The 24493-nt window shown below is 39.5% G+C and overlaps 1 protein-coding gene across 6 annotated transcripts in view; it reads right to left on the bottom strand.

Moving 5' to 3' along the window:
- The window catches only part of MAST2 (microtubule associated serine/threonine kinase 2), a 144088-nt gene that overhangs the window by 56668 nt on the left and 62927 nt on the right, over window positions 1–24493 (bottom strand). The window contains exons 1-2 of one of the 6 annotated variants that reach the window (XM_081913914.1): window positions 22643–23086; window positions 21532–21738 (exon numbers count right to left, since the gene is read on the bottom strand). The exons of the other annotated variants lie outside the window; for them this stretch is intronic. Coding sequence (XP_081770040.1) covers window positions 21532–21738; window positions 22643–22692 — 257 coding nt within the window. The 5' untranslated portion in view covers window positions 22693–23086. Of the gene's footprint in view, window positions 1–21531; window positions 21739–22642; window positions 23087–24493 lie in introns of those variants that run through there. 6 annotated transcript variants of the gene reach the window in all.

Genomic DNA, 24493 nt, shown 5'->3' with positions numbered 1-24493 from the left:
TAAGCCTGAGCTTAATGAGTTTCAGCAGCCACTGCAAAGAATTGTTGTTCTTTCAGACTTTCACAGAGACTGTGCAATTTTGCTGTAGAAAGGTATCTTCACTGTATAATTACTGTGATTTTGGCTTTAGCACATCACTCCAAGCTCTGTAAATCCTGAACACCATATCAATTCAATAAACTTCAACTAATTATCTATTTAGCAACCATTCATTAACTGTGATGATAGCATAACATCATAGGAGAAAGCCTCCGGGATTAGCCCTCCACCTAATCCAGCATATTGTTTCCACCAGTGAACCAGCCAAATACTTCCGGCAATCCCACTAGCAGGAAATGAAGACAACAGCAGCTGGTTTTCAGAGCAGTGTTGCTTCTTAACCTGAGGGTTCCTCATAAGGACATGGCTAACAGCTGCTGAATAGGTTTATCCTCCCCATAAATGTATCTAATCCTCCTTTAAATCCATATACACCAGTGGTGGTCAACATATTTTATGCATACATACATCATATTTGTATGCTTATTGCATGAAAAGTTACATAATTACAAACATATTGAAAGTTGTCATAAACAATAAATAAAACATCCAAAAGTACACAACCAAGCTGAACAATTTCCACACACATCATAAGAAGGTCTAAAATAAAGATACAAAAGATTAATATCAATAACATCCACAACTCACCCAACAAAACCCCCTAAACAATACCCGAGCCCAAGAGTCTGTTCAGCAGGCTCAGCTTTTGTAAGTGGAGTCAGTCTGGGCCCTGCCCTCCATGGCCAAGTCGAAAAGGGAAACAAGGCAGGGAGATTTTCCACTAGAAATATTCTTTTAGATATGCCTTATGTTCTTTGGTCAATCTGTCATGATACTTACAACAAATCTATATTGTTGTTATAAGACTACCAGGTTTTTAAAAGTTAACCACAGCTACAAGAGATTCCCAAACCACATTTTAACAAGTTTCCCCAGCCAGGAAACCCAAACACCCACCAGTGCCCAGACCACTAGATGATTTCTGCGAATTTTTACAAAGGTATTACAAAGGTACACAGCTGAGGTAACATCAATTGGGACAGGTTTTCTATACCACTTTAACTACATCACAAGCTCCAAATTCTGAAACTACAAAAAATCCTAGCTACAAATGGTCAGGGCTAAAGGTGAAATCCCCCTTTTAAATACAAGCATGTACTGAAAGAGGGTTCAGCTTCAATCACGATAAATTCTCATTTGAACAAGATGCATTGTTGGGTATCAAGTCACCCAAGGTATCCAGGTAATGATGGTTATACCATATAAGTAAGTATTTGCACTGCCAAAAATTTCCTCATCCTATCTATCTTCAGGGACATATTACTTTTAACTTAATTTGTCCAGGAATAGGGCATAGGAAATCCCTACAATTTGACAAAAGTCTTTAGAAATTAGTTGTTAGGTTTACATTAGATACAAGCTGCATGTGTAAGTTAGACTGTGTTCACATTAGCATTCTTCATGGGGAGCACCCACTGACTTTTAGGTTAATTCACATGCCTTCCACAGTAAAGTACTGTATTTTTCTGTGTATAAGACTATATTTCCCCCTATTTTTTCAAGTTTAAAATTGGGGGTCGTCTTATACACGGATAGTGCATATGGGGGATTTCTTTATTTTGACTCCCAAAAAATAGGAGTCGTGTTATATACAGGGGCGTATTATACACAGAAAAATACAGTACGTAAGCAACAACTTGTGCTCATTTAACGCATTTCACCTTCAACTGTCAGTATGAATAGTTCCACATTAGGGCAAACTCTTTTTTTTACAGCAGAGGGAACATGTAGAAGTTAGAACCACCCTTTCTCCATTGCCTGTTCTAATTTTCATAGTGGCAAGCTGAGCTGACCAGCTCTATTCCAGAGCAATGACTTCAACAGCAACTGCCGCCTGCCTCTTCTCTTCCACTTACTGCAGAGGTAGCCCTGGAGGAATACAGCTATGCAAATGCAGCCTCAGTAAGTGTGTAATTTGAGATCTGAAGACTTCATAACTTTTGAAAGAATACCATCTGGTTTCAGAGAGCAGGAAATTGAAGCTGCTGTTTACATCATCAGTAACCATGATGAAAAATCTAGTGGTGTAAGCTGTAAAACCTACAGTCATTTAAACAGAGATCAGTCTTCAACTGAAGGAAGTAACTCAAATTTGGACTTCTTCCACCATTCTCCTTTTTTAAAGACAGATGTTAAAAACTTATAATCATCACAACTCTCCTCCTATCTCCCTGCCTATGGCAGCAGGATCAATAGTGTCAAAACTACTATCTAATTTCTTTAAGCATTTTTCTCCTGAAATGCTCATTATGTTACTTCTTTAATATAGTCTTCTAATAAGCGGGAGGCATGGTTAAGGTATACGCTGCAGAAATGTGAACTATTTTGCAGCGCTCAGGCTTCAACATTGTATTTTCACATCATTTGCTCCTGCTTACAGGGAGCGTTTTCTAGTACTAGTAAAATATACAAGGTCCCCCCCCCCCAAAAAATCTTAAATGCAGCACACTCATGCCCACAGACCGCAGCCACATATACTTCTTCATTCAACTCTGAAGTACACATGGGGTACACTCAAGTACACTCTCAGAGGGCATACATGAGCACCACCACAACACATTCAGAAAAACCCCTCCAAGTGCCTGCCATTTCAAAGGAAGAGTAATATGACTGGTAGATCACCGGTGGCTATTGGAATTGGTAATGCAGAAATAAGGCAATCAAGGCGATACTAACTTATACAATGAGCCAGGCTACTGAAACATCTGCACCAGAATACCTGCAGCAATGCTAAGAAATTTGCTTTAAAATATTTAATTACCGTAGCCTTGCAAAGCTTCTTGTGACTCTATGAATATACTATAGTTACTATAGTTAAACTACAGCATATATGTTTATTCCACACACACACTTTGAGGCCACACCTAATGTGCAGTCTTTATTAATCAAACATGCCTCCTCCCCAGTCTATTTTGAAATTAATATTGATGGACCTTGCAGAAGACAAGGACTGTTCCTCCATGCTCACTGCTTACTCACTTGGAGCCAGCAGGTGAACAGGCAAGCCACAGTATGGAAGAAAAGCAGCAGGGTAAGGAAGCTTATGGGACGCAGTTGACGCTGTGGGTTAAACCATAGAGCCTAGGGCTTGCCAATCAGAAGGTCAGCAGTTCGAATCCCTGCGATGGGATGAGCTCCCGTTGCTCAGTCCCTGCTCCTGCCAACCTAGCAGTTCCAAAGCACGTCAAAGTACAAGTAGATAAATAGGTATTGCTCCGGCAAGAAGGTAAACGGTGTTTCCATGCACTTCTCTGGTTCGCCAAAAGTGGCTTAGTCATGCTGGCCACATGACCCGGAAGCTGTACACCGGCTCCCTCAGCCAGTAAAGTGAGATGAGCAGCACAACCCCTAATGGTCAGGGGTCCCTTTACCTTTAAGGAAGCTTAAAATACTGGCAATGAGCCCCATAATTGGGCATGGGCCTTGGCAGATGCCCAATGATGCCAACTCATGATATCAGCATTCCTGTGCTCTGTTGCCTACTTCTACTCACCCTCTGTTTCCTTCTAAATGGGGCCTATATGTGGAGCTTTTATTTAAAAAGTACGATAATTCTGGTGCAGGTAGGGATGGAGATGGAATCTGATTGAGCTTTGTTCCACATTCAGCTGTCTCTTGCATTAAGCACCCTCTTTGACACAAGGTGCTCATGCATCATTGTTTTTTAAAAAAACACCCAACTAATTATACTTAAAATGTATTTAGCGCATGTATATATACATATGAATCATCAAACCAATTTCTTTGTGAAAGAAATCACCCTAATCAACCTTAACGTGTTCAATTCAGAGATGTCTACAGAAGTGTACAAGCTCAGAATCTCTCTGGCTCTCTTCTTACACATACATAGATGTATTGAACCTTTATATCTCTATTAGCAATTCTCATCTATTGTGTCACCTAATTTTGAAATATTTAAACAGGTGAAATTCTGAAATACTTAAACAGGTGTTCCTTCCCACTCCATAAGCTTCTATGGTTCCCATTATTTTGCTTTGATAATGGGACACTTATATCAAGGACTCCAGTCCTCAAACCTTTGTTAGGAGCCTAATTTCAAATCTTTTTTAAAAAAAAATTGAGAAAGTTTGATTGCTATATTCCCAGGGCATATTAATTCACTGAATCTGCCAACATAAGCTGATTTGTAGTTATAATTGCAGAGTTTAATACTACTATAATTCATCGTTTTGTGAAACCTAGAGCTTCCTTCCAGTTATTAACTCCTACAGTAACAGTCACCAACTCAGCCAGTTCTTTAGCTATTTAAGTACTTAACAGATTAAGCTTGTGCAATGTCGCCATTTTCTGCATATATTGCATTATTTGACATTATACACACATCACATGCATAATATGAATTTTACATGCATTACACATGCATAAGATGAGAGCACACAGTAACGGTTGGTAATCAAACAGAACCAGGGAATAATCTCAGACCAAGGAGACATAATTAGAAAAAAAGTCAAAATAGAAAATTATTCACTGCACTACCAAAAGAAAATACATTGCTCTGTTGGCCCTTGCGTGTAAATTACTGTATAAGTCCTCATATTACATGCAAAGTTAGCTGTGTGAACTTAAGATGTTGTAGGAAATGCAAACTTATGTATACAGAAATTTGTTTTTGCCTCCAAAAAATACAGGCTTCATATGGAAAACTTAAGGCAAGCAATTATGTCCTTGTTTCACTTACATCCATGTTCTCACACAAACACACACACCCCGCATGGATAGCTCTGTTGGTAGAGCATAAGACTTTGCCTCACATTGGGCAAAAAGATTCCTGCATTGCAGGGGGTTGGGCTGGATGGCTCTCATGGTCTCTTTCAACTCTTCAATTCTATCATTCTATGAAGTTAGTGCTTAAAGGCCTTTCAAGTCACCCAACAGTTCCATCTGGATTACTAGAGCAGCAGTAGCTAGGATCTACTGCTATATCTACAATACACAGTCTCCATGCAATGGTTAAATGGAAACTCTAAGTTCAGAGGAATTATGCCACTGAAGAGGAGGCCAATTGCCCTAATGCCCCATTTGTAGGCTTCCTGAGATCATCTGGTTGGCTGCTGTGGGAAGAAAGATGTTGGACTAGATGGAATTTTGGTTGACCCAGCATAGCACTTCTTGTGTTCTTATACAGAAGGGTGAGAAAGGTGTTGGGGAGGTAGATGTGCATGTCAGACATGGAATAAACGTAAATCAACAAAGAAACAAACAATGCAGTGAGATGGCATTTGCAGTCTTGCTACTGTGAAAGACTAAACTTTTAATGAGTAGTCTCTCAAAGAGTTTAGCACACACTACTTTGTATATGCTTTAAGTTCTAAAAAAAAAAAAACCACCAAAATCATTATGCTGTGCACTAATTATGTGTTCTATTAGTTCACCTGGCAACCTGGATATTAGCATAATTATAACATACATGGACACAGCACTGCAAATAACAACCTGATGCACCTGTGTGTATGAATGTAGGACAGGAAGATAAAGAGTACAAGTGTGTAAGAGAGGAAATGAACTTTTCAAGTGCCATCTATTACTGGGGGGGGGGTGTAAACAAGCTCATTTTATGAAACATGGATTGTTTGTAGCTGAGCATTTCTTTAAAAAATATTGCCTGGAAAGGCCTTTTTCAGGATCGAACCTTAAATTCTGATTCTAAAATGGATGGCATTTTCTAATCTCTCTAGATTTGGGGAGGATTCTGGATTCTTTTCATGCAAAATGAAGCCCAAGGTGTTTTCCACTTATCTATTCGAGATGAGGAAGTAATATAAAATATGGATGTATGCCAAAGGCATTGCAGAAAACAATATCCCAGGCAAAATATGTATCACAATATACCAAGCTGGAGGTTACTTGATACTGAAAGATGATAGAAGCCAGTTTCTGTGCCAAAATGATATACACTAGGCTGGCAGTGAGATAGCCTAATTCTACCATCAAGGAGAGGGAGTATATGGCCTTCCAGATGTTGCTGGAACTACAACTCACATTCTTCCTGACTACTGACCACCCTAACAGAGGATGGGGCACGTTTATCCACTTATCTGAGGTATTCGCAGTCTACTTTAAGAGTCCTAGGGTGGTAAACTCTAAAAACCACAAACAATAACAATGTAACAAAATTAATTGACCAGAATCATAAAATTAATAATAGTCACAAATAAACAGGCAGCAGAACTGAAGATAAAAAATATCACCAGGCACTTCATCCCTCCCCAGAATCCTGGGTAAAAAGAGATGCATCCGACAACCACATCATGAAACCAGCAACAAGAAGCTGTCAGCTTTAAAAAAACAAAATACCAAACTATGTGGCAATAATGACAATAGCCTCTTTCACCAGACATGTGATGTAGACATTTAGATCAAACTATGTGGGTTTTTTAAAAAGAACTATTTCACTTACATTGCTAACACTGGAAATGAATTTCTCTCTGCACATTTGAAACCACATTAAAGCAGTAATTATTGTGAGCTTGAATATTGAGGCTATAATCCAACTTGTGGCTCCAGAGTAGCCCAAATGAAGTCAATGGGGCTCCATGGAGTAAGCAGCTTAAAGAACACATGCTGAATTTAAAACTGAACTCCCCCTCCCCTGAGCATACTAATACAAAGGGCTAAAGCCAAGTGCCTTACTGTTTTCTATTCAAAAATGTTGCAAATTATCCACATGAAAAGTACTTTGACCTATATTAGTATTCACAATGAAAGGATGGATATAAAGCATAAGAGGATATAGTGAGCAAGGTCCACAACAGAGATGCAGGCCAGTAGACGCCTCTTCCTTTAAAAAAAAAAGTTATAGAATTCTTGAAATCTTTACACAGCACATCCTCTGCAGACTTCCTTTGCTACATTTTAAAATTCACAGATTCTTCCTGGTATAAGATTCCAGTATTATCATGTCATTAAGACCACCATGTCAATGTGATCCAGTCTTGGTTACACAGTTTACTTGTTTACCTGCTCACACCCTTCTTGCTTCATAGCAAAATTTAAACTTCGCTCCAACCACACACTACAAAGTAGGAGGTAATTAATGGATCCATTCTTCTTTACTGCAGCTCGAAGAGGAATATTCCTACTGCTAAGAGTTCTTGAAGGTTCTAGAGTGTTACCAAGGGAAAATACGGGAACCCCACCCCACTGAAAAATTCAATTGGCAAAACAAATTTAATAGCTATTAGTCAACATCTGAAATTTTAAAAAATAAATAAAGGGAAAGATCCCAAATCTTACCACAAGTTTGCCACTGCCTAGGATTTAAGACAACAAAATAATTGATATAATTTACTAGTAGTAATACTAATACTCTGCAGTTGATGTAGGCTCCTACAAGTAGTAACACTATATCTCTTTGAATGCATTTTGGATTAAGATTCAGATCAAAATAGAAATTAAAGATATCCAAAGCACTTAAGATCCAAGTCTGACATGCTGAGGTTCATTTCACCACTACAAAAAAATGTTAATCTATGGATCCTTGTGAGAGATGCTCTGGTAATTACCAAAACAATTTGAAACAACAAATGGTGCTCTTCTGCTTCTTTCTTAAATAGTTTAAGTATATTATGCACTTCCATTTTAATGTCATATACATGCTCTGAACAGACAATTTGCATGAATTTATAATCATCTTCTATCCCCTCACATATGCATTTTTAAACTTTGAAACCACAGGAAAATACTAGAACCCAGCAGATTACTGTGTGAATTAAGTGAGTGAAATGACATATTAAAGTCCCTACTATGACAAAATGCTAGCACATATATTAGATAGCAGCTTGAAGCAAAGCATTAAAAATGCAATCTAAGACATTAATGCCAGCTAGCAAATAGAAATTTTGAAAAAGGGACTTTGCCATTTTCCCCTTAGCATTATTATGGGCAAACACCATGGCTATTGATTAATCTAATTTAAGAAATAACATATTTACAGATGTGCTTCCTTCTCATATGCTCTTGTGGAGAAGAGACTACATTTTCAGTTCCCTTGTATTTTTGTCGACTAAAAATTCTAAGCAGCTCCCATTTTTAATACATTATAAATTGAAAACCGCATGTATCCAACCATATAATCTCATCCATCAGCTTTAATCTCTGCAACAGTCTCGACTACATGAAACAGACAGAGTAAACATTCTAAGATTTTGTTTTGAGAATCCTTTGATTACCTTTTGGATCGCCTCAACATGCTGGTTTCTGGCAGAGAGAAATTGGATAGCACTGTCCAGAAGGAGTCAGACATGATCTTTGTAAGCTTTCATTTCCAGCAAAAACACTGCACTATCAAACCACAAGCAATAAAATAAGGGACCAAAGAAAACCAGTGACAGAGCCAATGCAAATTCCCTGTAGATCTTGCAGGCTGTTCCATTAATGTGAATGAGACAAGTAGGCAGGCAGGCAAGCAAGCAGGCAGCTGCTTTCAGTGTCTCTGCTTTCTATTGATTTCACCCTTGCCTGTCTTCCTGCCTTTCTCTACCTAGAACGGCATTTACAGAATGACACTGGACTGCTTAAGGAAACTTACTGTCAATACTAGTACGTATTTGGCTTAAATTACATTTTATTCATATATTGTGTTCAGTTGTTAATTTATTCCTTTTGTTTAAAGAAAATATGAAACTGAATTCCCATCAGATAAAAGTAACGCCTCAGTCCTCCCGTGCACTTGAAAGAAAGCCTTAATGTATGAAACCATATTTAGTTCATATCATCCTTTGCTAGTCTTTGCATCTCCTAGTCCACCACACTATTCATTACTTTTGCCTCAATCTTCACTGCCCTCTATTCTCTTCTCCACTGTGGAAATGTATTTTAAGTTCTTTTGGGGCCAGGGATCCATCTTTTTTGCTTATGAAGCTTTGAGAAGTTGTCATGCAAACCAAAGCAGCAATTTCCAATTTAAAAAATCACCATTTTATCTTAATTGCAAGAAAAATTAATAATCCTCCCCCCCAATGTATATAGGTAGCTGCAACTCAGGATAGCACTCAGGACTGTGATCTTGGAAAGCTTTACGGTTTAAATTCCCATGCTGTAAATCAATCGATTATTCAAGAAGAGATTAGTGGACAGCCGCTCAGAAACCTGTTGGCTTGAAGCTGGGATTAATCATTTTGGCCTATCACAGGTAATAATGCACACTAGGACTAATACCTGGCATTTGAGTGATGGGTTTTATCTCTATACTAGCAGGGAATGGTCGGTGCTGCTCAGGATTTTTTGTGAAACCAAAAATTATTATGGTTTTTAATTAAAGGGTGTAATTTTTGAGTTTGGGTGCCTCACAACAAGGACTAGGTGAAGTAACACCCAATTCCCGTTTCAGTTCACCATCTTGATTCAAAATGGTGCCCAGCATCCCAATGGCAATGAAGTCCACCAGCCCAATCAACAAAGACTGCTCCCCATCCCCACCTCAGCAATCCTCATGCTGAGTTTGGTGATGATAACCTGAGAGGCTGCTGAACCTATGCCAAAAAACAAATTCACCCCAAAGTCACATGTCAAACATCAACAAGTACATCTTGGAAAAACCTTGTGCCGAGTTTGGCAACAATATCTCAAGAGGCAGCTAAACATACAGAGACTAGACAGACAGACAAACCACTTTCCAAAATATATAGCAGACTAGCAGGTAGTGCCTGGTGTTGCCTGAGAATTTGTAGAAACAAAAAAGCATTTTTTAAAATGCATAGTGTAATTTGTGAGTTTGGACCTGCCACACCAAAAATCAGGTAAAGTTATGTCAAAGTACCATTCCAGCTCTTGTGCCACCATCACCATCACAAACAGGTAGAAAAGAAAAAAGAGCTGCTGCTACTAAAACAGGGGTAGGCAACCTAAGCCCCATAGGCCACTTGTGGCCTATGGGGGTCGTTTAACCGGCCCATAAACTGCCCTCGAACCGAGCCGCCCACTCGACGAGTCCCCGCCCGCTGCGCTAAACCGGTGCAGTGCGGCGTGGGAACTCGCTTCCACGGCACCGGAAATCACGTCTGCGCAGACGCCGGAAATTGCGGGTGTGTGTGCAATGTGGCCCACAGAGGGATCTCCACTGGAGTAAACCAGCCCAGGCGAAGTAAACCTTGCCAACCCCTGTACTATAGTAATGAAAAACGTAGCAAACAGTTTTCCCCTGAAAATAATCAATGCCCCCCCTCTATGATACAATTCACTATCATCTTGTTTTACTAAAGACAAAAAATCAACATACAAATGCAAGATACTATCAAAATTTTTAAATTCGAAGAATTTAGACTGCCGTCATAGTCTGCCTGCGCACCCATCAACATCAGGGAGTTAGAATCACACCTTAAATCATGTAATAAGTAATTTGATTTTCAAAATAATGAACAAAAGATACAGTGACCAATGTCATGTTATACGTGAAAAATACTAGCCAAGAGAGAAAGTTGGAAAGTTATATACCTTTTGTTAAGAATGAAAGGCAGTAATACACACAAACACACACAATCTCTCACAAAGAATAAATTGCAATTGAGGATAAAAAATAAAACCCTGTGTAAATGATTCTCTCATTGCTGACCACCTTCCAAGACCATCCATTTTACTTCTAACAAATAAATAAATAAATAAATAAATAAATAAATAAATAAATAAATAAGAGTTTTAAAAGCTACCTGCAGATTCTATGCTACAAAAGTAGAATGCTGCTTCAAGCAGCCTATTTTGAAAAAATAAATAAATTTCCTTTTGTGGATCTGTATAGCAGAGTGAGATTAATAAAGAAAGCAGCTGGCTGAGAAAAGAAAATGGCACCAACAAATAATTTGACAGAAGATAAAATCATCTAATAAAGCTTATAATTTATATTAGAATGGTAAGATCCATTCTGATGAAATGAATAGATTGTAAGTGAACACTGCTTAAGAAAAGGTCTTTGGGATGTTTTTTTATCTACCTCTAATGCCAATATCTTTTTATGCTGCTCTGAATATGAAGTCTTATTGAAGCTGAATGTATGAGATTACAGTACAATATTAAAACAGCTTGAATTCAATTCAGTTTTTCAATATAAGAATACGGAAACATCACCCTTATAAATCTTTCTAAGTAAGGCAAGCCCCACCTGTACTCCATCCCCACCTGCCACAAAAAAATGAAGCAAATGGTAGGGCCACAAAGCATTCCGTAGACATCAAATGTGTTCCAGGTTTCTCATGGACCTCCAACTCTTGGCAATCAAAATGATTTCTAGTTACTTGATGCACAATGCACTCTGTCTTTTGAATTTTGTCAAAAATAGTGAACCCACAACAGTTTATAACCCTTGCAATATATACGCACAACAGCAAAAAAAGCATGCAAACGTTGGTATGCAACAGCAGCAAACAATATATAATGGTTACAAATTAAAGTGGTTAAATTGACAGCCTAGTTTAAAAAATGGCAATCAATGGACACACTCCCATGCTGTAAACCCAGTGAAACCATGGCTAAGCGCAAATATGTGCACATGCTGGCTACCAAGGATTGCACCCGCTCTGCTGCTCTTCGGGCTTTTTAGCTTAGCACAGCATAGCTACAAAGTCAACATCTGGATCTGGGTATAATCCAAACCCAAGATTAAGGTCAAGGTCTCTTCTCCTTAACCAAGATCTTCTGCAAAGAACAAAACTTGGCTTAGCTGACATCCCAAGCCAAGCTAAAAAGTCCAGAAAAGAGCAAAGCTGATGCAAGCTCCTCCTGGAAGCCAGTATGTTTGTAAAGTCCTGATAATCCATACTTTGGGTTACAGTGACACGAAAACAGGCCAATATAGGACAACATTTCCTAGTTTTGCAGATGACTCCTCATTCATTGCATCTTTTGATGAAATTGCACAGCATTTTAAGCTCTGTTTTTTTTCTTTTACAGAATATGTATTTTATTTTTAAAATTGTACTTCTTTATAAAAGCCCAAAAAAAATCAGCAGCAAAATGAAACATGTCTAGATGTCTACCACTGCATCTACATCCACATCTGACAATGTATCAATTGGATACAAATCTACAATAGTCATTATATGTCTCTGTAATTTAGATACCGTATTTTTCGCTCTATTGGACGCACCGGACCACAGGACGCACCTAATTTTTAGAGGGGGAAATCAAGGGAAAAAATATTATCCCCCCCCCCCAGCCCCAAAGAGCAACGGACAGGCTGCGCACTTCCTCTTTAGCCTTGAGCAGCATCTTTAGCCTTGCACAATGGGATGGATCGTGCCCGCTGTCCACCGGGGCTGGACTAGATGACTCCTGGGGTTCCCTTCCAACCCTGCAATTCTGTGACCTCGGAAGTTGTTGGGGGTCTCCACCACTGGAGGCTTTTAAGCAGCGGTTGGGGGACCATCTGTTCTTTAGCTGTGATTCCTACATTGTGAGGGGGCTGGGCTAGATGACCCTCGGGTGGCCCTCCCAACTCTATGCAGTCCTACACTTCTGCGGCAGGAGATCCACAGCCACTTCACACAATGCCCACTCCCAATTTTCATTGGAGAGACATGTGGCTTCACTGTCTAGGTAGGTACCCCCCTACCTGCCACTCTTCCCCCACCCCACTTAAGCCGAGGGAATTCCTGCCCAGAGAAGCTCCCAGGTGAGGCAAGGGTTAAGCTCTACCACTGGTAAATGGCTTTGTATCCTCCCTCTTTCCCTTTTCTCTTCTTCTTCTATGCTAGTTCCTTCTCTTGTGTTTTGTTTAATCTGTTTTTATTGTATACTAAAATAAAAGCTGCAAAGTTTCCTTTTTTATAATATTCCCCCCCCAAACTAAAACGTTAATCTAGATAAAAACACTGATCCAGAGGAAAATAAGGGGGTGGAGAAAGGACGAAAAAAGAAAAAGAGGTAGAGATAGAGAGATTTTTAAAAAGTTGGCTTCTTTAGCCTTGTGCAGCTGGAGAGGCTGTTGGAGAGGCTGCTAGGCAAAAGAGGAAGCCCGGGCAGCGAGTGGGATGGATTGCGCTCGCTGCCCGGGCTTCCTCTTTAGCCTTGCACAGCCTCCCACGGCTGGAGAGGCGCGCACGGTTAAAGAGGAAGCCCGGGCAGCGAGCGGGATGGATCGCGCTCGCTGCCCGGGCTTCCTCTTTAGCCTTGCACAGCCTCCCACGGCTGGAGAGGCGCGCACGGTTAAAGAGGAAGCCCGGGCAGCGAGCGGGATGGATTGCGCTCGCTGCCCCGGCTTCCTCTTTAGCCTTGCACAGCCTCCCACGGCGGGAGAGGCGCGCACGGTTAAAGAGGAAGCCCGGGCAGCGAGCGGGATGGATCGCGCTCGCTGCCCGGGCTTCCTCTTTAGCCTTGCACAGCCTCCCACGGCGGGAGAGGCGCGCACGGTTAAAGAGGAAGCCCGGGCAGCGAGCGGGATGGATCGCGCTCGCTGCCCGGGCTTCCTCTTTAGCCTTGCACAGCCTCCCACGGCTGGAGAGGCGCGCACAGTTAAAGAGGAAGCCCGGGCAGCGAGCGGGATGGATCGCGCTCGCTGCCCGGGCTTCCTCTTTAGCCTTGCACAGCCTCCCACGACTGTAGAGATTGCGCAAGGCTTTTCTAGAGGAGGGAGAAGGGACTGACTGGCCGCGTCAGTCCCTTCTCCCTCCTGGGGAAAAGCCTGCAAGTGCCGCGCGAAGCTTGTGTGTGGCTCTTGGGGGCTTTTCCTGCTTGCCTCCCCCCCTGCATTCGCTCCATAGGACGCACAGACTTTTCCCCTTAGTTTTTAAGACGGAAAAACTGCGTCCTATGGTGCGAAAAATACGGTAATTCTCATGAGTATTTCAACGCTCTTTTGCATAAGAATATGTTTTACAATAGCTTGAATAGCAATAGCAATGCAAAATTCAGATAATTTTACGTACTGACAACATGACAGGTCTGGAGTCTGCTACAGAAAAAAGGCTGTACCCAACTGGAGTGTTCAAAACAGATGTGTGTAAAGACTTCAGAATTCAAGTCCAAATCTTTCTTAGGTTACATTCCCTATAAATTGTCATCTTCTATGACATGTGAAGTCGTTAGATACTGTACCATAGTGCTTGTCTGATGGCTTTTTCCAACAGTAGTTAGTGCCTTTTCTTAACTACATTAGTTCACCAACTGAACATTTAATAACCCATTTAGCACTTAATGCTAATCCAAACCATGGTGTAATGCAAAAGCATTGGCCCCCATAAAGAAGGACTTTACTCCTCCTCTGGTGTCCACCCCCTTGCTTCTGTGAGCTAAGCAATAGTTTGGCTTAGTGTGTAATCTGAACCTGGGCTCAGTTTTTCTTACATCAGGCAAACTACAAGCTGTATACAAGGTTCATTCTATGGCTTACCACTCATGGTTTGTCTGGAGGAGACAAAGCCATGAATTTGGGTGCAGATAACATACCAAGGCAAACCAGGGCTTAGCTCTCAACAGTACAGCATCAGGGTATTGGAAGAGGAGCAAAATGGCCAAGATCTCTTCTCAGGCAGCTTGCACACTTCCACTAAGCCATGGTTTGTTGTCGTTTTGTGCATGAACTGAGTCACTGTTACTTTAAAGCACTACTTTATTGTTTGGATTATTAAAAAAATAAAACAAGCTTCGTAAGGACCTATAGTGTTTGCAATTATATATGCACTCTTTCATGCTTTAAAAATCACATAATTATCCTAATTATAGCTGACACATTTATTACGAGAAAAAATCGCCTTATTTTTCCAAAACAAAATTTGAATGTACTCATTGGCAAAGCTCAACATTTTTCGTATGTGCACCAATATACAAGTTAACGTCACATATTCAAATCCTACTATCATTCTTCAAATTTGAAGGCAACTTCTTCACAATGATGTACAGTGAGACCGTGATTTATGCTCATTTAACTTGTGCGCATTCAGCTTTATGTGCTTGGCAATTAAAAAAAATGTAAAAGGGGGGCAGAAAGGGGACAGGCATATAGCAAAAAGGCTTTGGCAACCCTGTCTGCCACTGCCTGCCATGTGTTTTGACTATATGCAGTTTTGGTTTAGGCATGAACCCTGGAATGCAACCCCTCCATAGGCTGAGGGCTTATGCAGTGTTATGTTATCCGTATAACACTGATGTTGACTCAGCGACTGACCTATCTTCATGAAACTGGTGAAAGGTGGCAGCAGACTACAACCCCTGCTTGCTATTGCTGGCTCATACACACACAAATGTTTCCCATTATAATTTCATATATGCTTATTATTTCTTCCCTTTAAAAAAACCTCCATCAAACAAACTTGCCCTTCCTGCTAATAATCTTAAGGTACTGTACATTTTCTGTCCTAAATTTGATAAAATTGTTCTGCCTCAACTCGTTTGCTTTAAATCCTCTGTTGGATCTTTATCATTCATTTATTTTAAACAAAGGAAATTTAAAAATCTCACCAGCAGTCAACTGAAACTGCCCTTGAATACATTTGCAGTTTGCTTAATCTCGCTAGATCTCATATTATCTTTTCTAGTCTTCTTCTTGACATTCAGCTTTTGATACTATCGGCCATGCCATTCTTCCCACCATTTTGCAAAAGCTTCGATTTGGTGAAACTGTTTTGTTCACATATTTTTGTAAGTTCTGGTGATTTCTAAAAACACTTTTATTTCCTCATCCTTTTCTGTTACAAGTGCCCTTTAAATATTCTCCCAATAGAATGAAAGTTCCTCACCTTTAAGGTGAGGTACATAGATGGGAGAATGCCTAAGCCATTCAACCATATGACAGGGTCTTTCACATAGGTATTTCACAGAAAACTGGCATATTCAATGGAAGAGACAGATGTATTCAGTCACATTTAGTTGAATTACTGAGACATTCTCCTGGCTGCATGGGATCTGGTTATTTAAGTATTTTTTTTTTTAAATTCTGTATTGCCCTTTTAGCATCAAATGCAGCAGTGGAACTCACCATCATCTGAATAGCCTCCACAACACTACAACAGCCAACAGGAGCCTTGAGTGGTGTTGAAGGCACTCCTGCAAGTTATTTCATCCAGTCTCCATGCAGCTGGTGTAACATTAAAATGAGTTCTCACTTATAGAGCATAGAGAATGCACTGGAGTAAATTCAAGAGTAGAGTTCTCCATAGAATAGGAATAGAAGTTCTTTAGCGTGCTGGGGGGGGGGGAGTACATCTGTCTCAGAAACTTCTTGGGGCTTTTTATATGGCAGAACCAATAGTAGCACAAGAAGCAGAGTCTTGGGACTGTGGCTAAATTTCACAAGCTTCTGCTACCAAAGAAGAATGCTCCAAATCCCTCCAAACCACATGGTCTTCTAACTGAAATAAACAATGATAATGTATCATCATTTCCAAGCCCCAATATTTTCTCAATGAGTCTGGAGTTATTGTGTTATAAAGCATGTCTCAGTCAACCTTGACTGGAAAAAATAATATCATACCACTTGGTACTGAGCAGTTACTCATCATGTTTAAAGCTAATGGAAGCTGAAAGAAGCAACAACTAAAACTGGCAATTGCCACCTGCTGTGACAGAACAATTTCTAAGCAGCATTTAGCCTTAATATAGTTACTCCACAGACATCTGTCAAGCAGCAACCCTCCACGCCCAAGATCAACCAATATTCTACCCCAAATAAACTGTTTAAACTAGTGTGTCTCCATTTAAGAATACATGCATCCTAAATTAACTTACTGATATCATTTTTCAATATACCCTAAGACCATACACACATACATACATGCTATATTTTACTGCAAGTTGTCCTGTTAACTGAACCGTAGTATATAAATCTTAGTAAATAAAAGCTGACAAATTCGAACTCCAATCACTTCTGTTATAAAGATGTATTAACTACCCTCCTTGATCGCTTAACAGCAACAAATCTGGAATATCAAGGTGCTTTGAGATTGCTCTTAAAAGCATGGACTTTGACGCAGTTGCTGAGGCATACCTGGGACACATGTTTTTACTTGCTCTTTGCAACTAAAAGTTAACTTTTTACAATTTTATGGTTTGGTTTTATGTTTTTATATTGTTGTAAACTGCATTGATATTTTTATGATACAGTGGTATAGAAATATTTAAATAAATAAATACAATTAGAATGGAGGATAGGTGGTGGGCTATGGTTAGACAAATCTGATGATGACTAGCTGATCTTATAACTTGCTAGAAGTTCAGATACCTCTAATTGCTAAAAGTCTGATTTTTCCAGTCAGAGATTCAATACACCAAGCTGTGCCTAGCAGTCACTGATAGCCTTAATCCTCCATTAATTTGTATAATCCCTTTTGAAAAACCAGTCAATGGTCATTTTGTGGTAGTGGATTTCAAAGAAGCACCAATATTCAGCTTTTTAGATGACCCTGAAGTCTAGCATTATATGAAAAAGAAATGCTTCACTCTCCCTACTTTCTTTACACCATGCATAATTTTATGCACCTCTGTCATGCCCCTGCTTAGTCACCCTATTTCTAAACTAGAAAGCATTAAGTGTTGTAACCTTTCCTCACAAGGGAGTTGCTCAAGCACATTGGTTATTCTGGTTGCCCTTTTCAGCACCTATTCCAGCATTACAATATCCTTTTTGAAGTGCAGCACGAAGAACTGTACACAATACTACAAACATGGTTGCACTATATATTTATATAATTTGCAGTGTGTGTCTCCCCCTCCCCCAATTCCTTTCTATTTATCCTTAATGTAGAATCTGCCCTTTTTACCCAGCAGTCAGGCTGTTTAACTCTCTCCAGCAGCTGGGCTGAACAAGTTATGGGCATATGTACCAGGCCCTGCCACAAATTAATTGTCAGGGTAAATAATAGTGGTACTCTATCATCAAGATCTTGCTTGTATTAACTCTCCTATTTCTCCCTCCTTCTCTACTCTTCGCCCAAGTAAGCACAGAAAATACTTTAAAATCAAACTTCTGGTATTCTAGAAACTGGAGCTTTGTGATGCTTTCATTTGTTATTAGACATCAATAAACAAGGGTAATCCTCGTTCCTGAATGTTAATCAAGGCTATCATGGTCATATTTAAATGTCTGTTTTCAAGCAATTACAAAACTATTATAAAATTTTATATTAACTGACACATGTGAGGTACAAAATGTTTGTCTCCAAGTATATTTGACCTCCCTAAAGTTGGAAACTTCTTTTATCAGATACTGTTACAAGAGAACTGGATCAGGCAAGCAGACAGCTGTTTGTCCGCACAGAAAGGCTGACTACGCCAGAACAAGAGGAAAGGAAAAAAACCTACGGTATGTAAACATTTATGGAAGAACACAGACAAATCAATGTAATGTTATTACCAGACAATGTAATTCCCTACAGAGCTAAGGTAGCTGCAATGTAACTCAATTGTGGGTGTTCAAATGTAGCTGTCAGAAAATAACTTGACAGGATGAACTTAAGATTCCAAATCAGCAGCAAGAGCGACCGACTTGTATCCAAGTAAATAAAATGACAACAAAGAACAAATGGATAAAATAGGATTAAGAGCTGCACAGGTGAAGCAAGGAATTTGAAAATTATCATTACAGAGCTGTGCTTTTAGACACAACTACATATCAACAGATTATCATCTATTGTGTATTTACAAAGCAGAAAGGCAGAACCTCTGAAACGACAAAAAGCTATGATCACCCTAGTAAAAGCTGAAACCAACATCAATATTAGTTAGATTTTCCATCTTTTGGGACAAGATGGCATACAAAGATCATAAAACGTATAAAAACAAGAGCTTAAAACAATTAAGTCTCTTTAAAAAAAAAAGCAATAAAACAGATTCCAACACAGAGGCTTTATCAAAAACTTTACTTGTTGACTTCTTAAGACTCAGCCTTTCAAACTGCTACCAGTTAAGGTGCAACTTTAAGGGCGTAACTCACCTAATGAACCCCATTAGTGGAAGCCCTTTAGGCGGGTAGGAGGGAGGATTGTTCAATCTAGCAAGCTGAAAAGCTTCCACAAAAGGAACATTTGAATTCCACCTTAAATGTTCTTTAAAGAGCAATATTAGTATCACTTCCTTTTCCTTCTATTTTTAACTCATTTGTCAGGAGGTCAGGTGTTACGCTGCTGCACGAAGTAGGCCTAAGGTTTTTATGTAAGTTTCTGCACATTATCCAATGCTTCCTCTTTATAACTTGAAGGTTTTACCCAACCAAATATCACAGATTTGTTCGATTTTATAATTGAACTTTCATACAGACGTTTTGATGCAATAATTTCATTTTGGCACACCATGTGTTCAAAATAAACTTTGATATCTCTCTCAATTGTTGCAGCCAAATCCCTGTGGTTCCCCAGAGGGTTTCACCCCTCAGGCCCCTCAACTGCATTACCTTGGAGTTGGCCCAGGAAAACATGAGGAGAGCCTACGCCTAACCTTCTGCTGTAGTCCCCATGAGCAAAGAAGCCATAGGATGTGACAGTGGATTCATCAACCCACACATATTGTTGCTCTGTCAAGACTAGGAGCCTTCACAGGTAACACAACTCTTGCTCTATAGAAAAAATACTATACTAGATAATAAAAAAAACCACTGGGTGGGATTCATCCAACTTTTACTCAGAGTAGACCTATTAAAATTAATGGACCTAACTTAAAGTCATGTACGTTAATTTCAATGGGGTGACTGAATAAAACTTCACTGAATATCATCTCTTATGTGCAGCTATATGTAAAGATTCAAATATTTTTAAATTCTGTATTAGTATATGAGAGGAAGACATAGATATTATTACTTATCTGCTTCTGGCAGCCAAACTGACAATATGTCAGAACTGAAAAGCACCATCACTGACTCCACTATTTTCTTCAAACTCTTGCTTAGCTAAAATTTGGGATATGGTATGAATGATGAAGTTAACAAACCTGGTTAAAGTGAGAGAAGGTGAAAGAAGTTGCACCTTCCTCCTTGAGCTTCTGCCTGCTTCTTGACATTATTTCATGGTGTTATGAGTATGACAGAGCGTCAGATTGCCTATTAGGACAACTTTATGCAACCAAACAAGTACCTAAGATTGTTTGTGCACTGCCCACAAAGGAGTAGTTCATAACAAAGCATCTATCTCAACTTAGTAGGAAAAACTGGCCTTATGTTTGCATGCACAAATTTGTTTGAATTATTACTCTACATGCAAACATAACAGCTGGTTAACAGGAAGCCTGAGGAAAGGTTCTACTAAAAAGGATTAAAAATAGTGAAACTACCAAAGGCTTACTTGAAAGAACAAATGAGCAGATATTATGATAGCAAATTTAATTCACTTAAAACAAGGAACATGTGAAAAAGAAAGCATTTTAGGGATGGGCTGAATGTAACTTAAAGTGGTACCTCGGGTTACAAACACTTCGGGTTGCAAACGCTTCAGGTTACAAACTCCGCTAACTTGGAAGTAGTTACCTCGGGTTGCGAACTTTGCTCCAAGATGAGAACAGAAATTGCAGGCCAGAGGCAGCAGGAGGCCTCATTAGCGAGAGCGCACCTCAGGTTAAGAACAGTTTTGGGTTAAGAACAGGGAACAAATTAAGTTTGTAACCCGAGGTACCACTGTATTTTAGAAAATAATATATCTTGTTAAAGATAGAAAGACTGTAAGAATTATGTTTTAAAATTGTAGAGGAGGTGAGAAGAGGCCAACATCTGTATGCTTCAGCCACTCTCCCCCCGGATCTATATTGACACACCTTCTTCCAGTCTGTATTCACTGAATAGAGCAAAGGCAATACGTAAATGTGGAAGTCATTCAAGAGAACACAGGGTCAGCTCAAGCCTTTCTGCTGCCAGGGGTGCAGGACAAAATAACAGAATGAGGTAGCAGATGGTGAGATGTATGTTTTAGGACCCACCTTATTGCTTTTGACTGTTTTTAATTGTTTTAACTGATTTTAATATTGTATTTACATTCCTGTAATGTTTCCTGGGAATTTATGTTGAAGGCCATATAAGAAATAGTGATGCTGGTGGTGGTGGTGATAACAACAACAACAACAATAATATTTCTTTATTATTCTTAACTTTATATCCTGTCCTTCCTCCTTTGCTCAGGGTGGCAAAGGACATGTAGTAAATAAAAATTTGAGAAATAATGCTTCTGTATAGTTCTATTAAGGGCCCATCTATAAATGAGAAAAGCATTACACAGAACTGTGGCAAAGACAAGGGGGGCACATGCATACAAATGATTTTGACCATGCTTATTGAATTGGGAGGAGATAATCAGTCTATTATGACTGATAATAGAACAAGGTTTCTGAATAATGCTTCCTTTCTTATTTTAGATGTTTCATGACCCTGACAAAATTTTGAATGCTACAGAGATACCTTAAATTCTAAGCCTACTATTGAGCCTACTACTATTCTAAGCCTAAATGACCCAAGTTAAAGGTTATGCACTACTGATTAAAGAACGCATGTTCCCAGTTTAAATTCCTCCTTACCTCCACTGAAGTGGGTTGCTGCAGCAAGGGCTACCAGGGTTGCTCTGAGGTTGTGGGTTGAGGTAAAACACTAGAGGAGATGTAGCAAGGGCACAATCAGCACTAAATGGGATTTTAAGATGCTGCAGACCTGGAGCAGAAGTAGGAGAGAACACATGCTGGTGCCCATCACTTCCTCGGCAGTGGGAAAGGAAAGGAGAGGAGATTCTGACAAAGCACCACAACAGAAAGAGTCAGTTTCAAAATTATCCTGTCACGTACTTTTAGTTTGTTTTTAAAGAAAACAAGTTGCACACAGCAAATAACAGACCTACACCTAAACAGGCACATGTACCTTTGGATTGGGCATGGAAAGTATAAAAGCTACACATAATTGAATCTTCATGCATCAGCCCAAAATCATCTAATGAGTAAACTACAGGTTAAATAAAAACATCAATTGCTAATCTCTTCTTAGGCATCGAATGGGAATTTATAAAAGACTAAAAAACTAGATAACCCTCCACTTACATAATCTTCATACTTAATGGCATATTCCATGCACATTCAGTGTCACTTGCAGCCATGGCCACAGTCTCACAAGCTGCACCTCTGACTGCGGCTTTTCTCTTCCTGGCAGTGGCTCACAATATTCATGATATTTTATTTTTTATTTCTAATATGATCTCATATGTGGAGATGTATATTAAAAGTGCAAGAACTTCTACATTAATGGAGAAACTTGAGGTTAACTTTATTTACTCCTGATACTTAAGGCACTAATCTCCACAATTCAGCTATACTGAATATTTAATTGGAATCAATAGCCCTACAAATACAAATTATGAAATAAAATGGACCAGAAAGCTCAATATGAACTTTTATTCACTTCATACCAAGGAGAGCAAAAAATTAAGTTGCCCCATTATATAAAAATAAGAGAGAGTACATTAATTATATCTATGCTTAAAAGACCAACAAAATGTATGACTGTTTATTCTAAAAACTTAAATGAAAGCATGGATTTGTTAAACTATTGCTTAACTGACACTGAAGATTCAGATTAATATTATATTTGTTCACTCCAATAGATAAGCTAAGCACTGAGTCTATTTCACACAACAATCCTTACTGGATCCGTAGAGATGGGGCTCCAAACCTCTCTCTTCTTCGTTTCATCATTTCACTGTGTGAAATGCTAGACGTGTTAAATGAATAGATCTTAAAGCCAGAAAAGTGGAAGTGCTGTTAAATCCAAGCCTGAGTTTCTTGCGTAGCCTCAGAGTCAATGACAGAAAACTATGCCTTCAACTGGAGTCGAAATCTATCAGATAGATCACATCACAAGGCAATTGTTTAAGAAGCCTTCTGCAAACTTATTTATGGCATCCAGAAACAACCAAGCCGAAGTCAGCCAGCATGAGGAGCAAGGTCTGAGAAGCCGAAGATAGGGACTGAACCGTTTTGTTTCACCGCCTACATTTTACTTCCATTATCACTCACAGTTGAGGCACGGCAAATCACGGAAAAACATTTGTTCATTTCAGCAACACTTTCAGCAAGCCACAAGGAAACAGAGACTGAGAGGGAGAAATGGCACATGAGCAAAAACTTTGGCAGAAGCCTCGCATACCAACACGAAAGCTCACACTGCAAAAGTAGTACACAGTGACTGCTGACCCAGAGCCCCAGGAAAGCCCCAGGCAGCTGCTCTCTGACTGCTGTGGATTCCCACCCCACCCCCACCCCCCAAAAAATATTTTTTGGATTTCTAACATGGGGGTTGGATCTCATACCTTTTTCCTTATTCTGGATTTTTCATATTGTACTCAATAGCACTTAAGCATACTGTATTAGGTATTTTATATACAAGGCTTTCCAGGAAGAGGAAGCAGGACTTTGCTTCAACCTGTACTTTAATTTTTTCTGGATCTACGAAGAACTGACAAAGGTGATGAGAGCTCCAAGGCAAGAGATTTAACAATGTGAATTAACCAACTCCTTTTTAAAGGATAAACCGTGGGTAGGCAAACTAAGTCCCGGGCGCCAGATGCGGCCCAATCGCCTTCTAAATCCGGCCCGCAGACAGTCCGGGAATCAGCATGTTTTTAAATGAGTAGAATGTGTGCTTTTATTTAAAATGCATCTCTGGGTTATTTGTGGGGCATAGGAATTTGTCCATTCCCCCCGCCCACCAAAGGTCTGAGGGACAGTGGACCGGCCCCCTGCTGAAAAAGTTTGCTGACCCCTGGGATAAACTTTTCCCCCCTGTCTAAATAGTGACTCATTCATTTTGGCTGTGAAGCAACAGTTCTTGCCACTGACTAAGATCAGTGTAAGCATACCAAACTATTAATCAGTATCTTCAAAACCACCATGTATAGAAATTGCCACTTATACTGGAAGCCCAGGAAGCACACTGATGCATACTTACATTTTACTACTCAAAAAATGTCACCTGAGCCCTGCAATAAACTCCAGTGCCCAATCTGTCCTTATGTACTGCTCAGTATCATTATTGTATGATCAAATAATGAGCTTTCAAAAGCATGGATGACCAGCCAGCACATTTTCTATTACTTCCTGTATACTATCAGGAAGACTAATTCTCAAATCAAGAGACAACCATGTATAATGCTGGCCTTTAAAAAAAACATGTTACGTCAGTATGTAAACTAGTATCCCAGATATAATCCTGATACTATTTGAATGACGCCATTTTTTACTGACTCACTGACAAAAACTTAACCCAAAGTTGTCTAAATGATGCCTGCATAATTTAGCTGTGGAATGTCTCTTAATAAACACATCTCAATTAAAGATAAACCTTTTTAGATGAATTTAGAGAAAGAGAGGGGAAAAACTCAGGCACCAGAAGTTACCCAATTGTTCTAAAGAATGGTCAGCAAAAATCTATGAAGACGAACTCATACATAGAAAAAAGGTGCCAAACAGCATATTATGGGGTTATTTGATTAATTTC

Source organism: Podarcis melisellensis, assembly GCF_964234715.1.
Source record: "Podarcis melisellensis genome assembly, chromosome: 6".
NCBI classification, from domain to species: Eukaryota; Metazoa; Chordata; class Lepidosauria; order Squamata; family Lacertidae; genus Podarcis; species Podarcis melisellensis.
This window is presented reverse-complemented; position numbering and strand designations above follow the sequence as displayed.